The sequence below is a fragment of the Danio aesculapii genome, chromosome 8 (assembly GCF_903798145.1).
Source record: "Danio aesculapii chromosome 8, fDanAes4.1, whole genome shotgun sequence".
Taxonomy (NCBI): Eukaryota; Metazoa; Chordata; class Actinopteri; order Cypriniformes; family Danionidae; genus Danio; species Danio aesculapii.
Window position 1 is genome coordinate 48,983,324 of NC_079442.1, and position 835 is coordinate 48,984,158.

The following is an 835-nucleotide window of genomic DNA, read 5'->3' on the forward strand; positions in this document are numbered from 1 at the left end:
GGAGAGTTCGCCATCTGGAAATACAACTCTGCCTGAGCCGGTGAATGACGCTGAATCAGATAGAAAGCACTGAATTGGGGGTAGTTCACACAAAAATGTAAAGTCTCTATTCTCTTTCGTCTGAAAAAGCTAACAAAAACTGTAGCTGTTGACATCCATAATAGGAAAGACATATACTATGGAAGTCAATGGTTACAGGTTTTCAGCATTCTTCAAAATATCTTCTTTTGTGTTTAACAAAAGACAGAATATCAAACAGGTTTGGAATAAGTGAAGGGTGAGTAAATGTTGGCAGAATGTTTATTTCTGGGTGAACTATCCCTGTAAACTGGTCATAATGTGGAACAATAGCTGTTTTATTCTCACTTGAGTACTGAAATTGTGTGCTGAGGACAGCACTGGTCAAAACGACAGTACACTTTTTATTAAAAACAAATTTATCTGTAAGACTTTTTGATGGGTCAGAATTTCTTAACCATATTGATATACTTCAGTTTTGTCTGTAGCTTAAAATACCTTCAGGGCTTTACTTGAATAAAGCCTGTTGAAGATAAAAAGCAACTCCTTTATCTAGTCTGTTTTGTGAATTTTCACCTTTAATGGTGTATATTTTGCTGATTTATGAACTTAAATTATCCCAAATGTTTTAAAGAATGTTTGAATATGTTACAAACCCCTGATGTTAGTCCAGGGGATGGTGGGGTTTGACATTTATTTGTAATTAAAATATATTTATACAAACAGTAAAAAAGTGCTAAAGACAACCAAAATAATACCAAAATTGTGATTTTATTTATATTTCCCAAAGTGAACAAAAACAACGAATAAATCCAAA

General features: G+C 33.2%; 1 protein-coding gene across 1 annotated transcript in view; it reads left to right on the forward strand.

The window, feature by feature from the left end:
• The window catches only part of ciao1 (cytosolic iron-sulfur assembly component 1), an 18,532-nt gene extending 17,971 nt beyond the window's left edge, over positions 1–561 (forward strand). Inside the window, exon 7 of the mRNA XM_056464118.1 lies at positions 1–561. This exon is cut by the window's left edge and continues 196 nt beyond it. Within this exon, the coding sequence (XP_056320093.1) occupies positions 1–36 (36 nt within the window). The 3' untranslated portion in view covers positions 37–561.
• Positions 562–835: the final 274 nt, after the last annotated feature.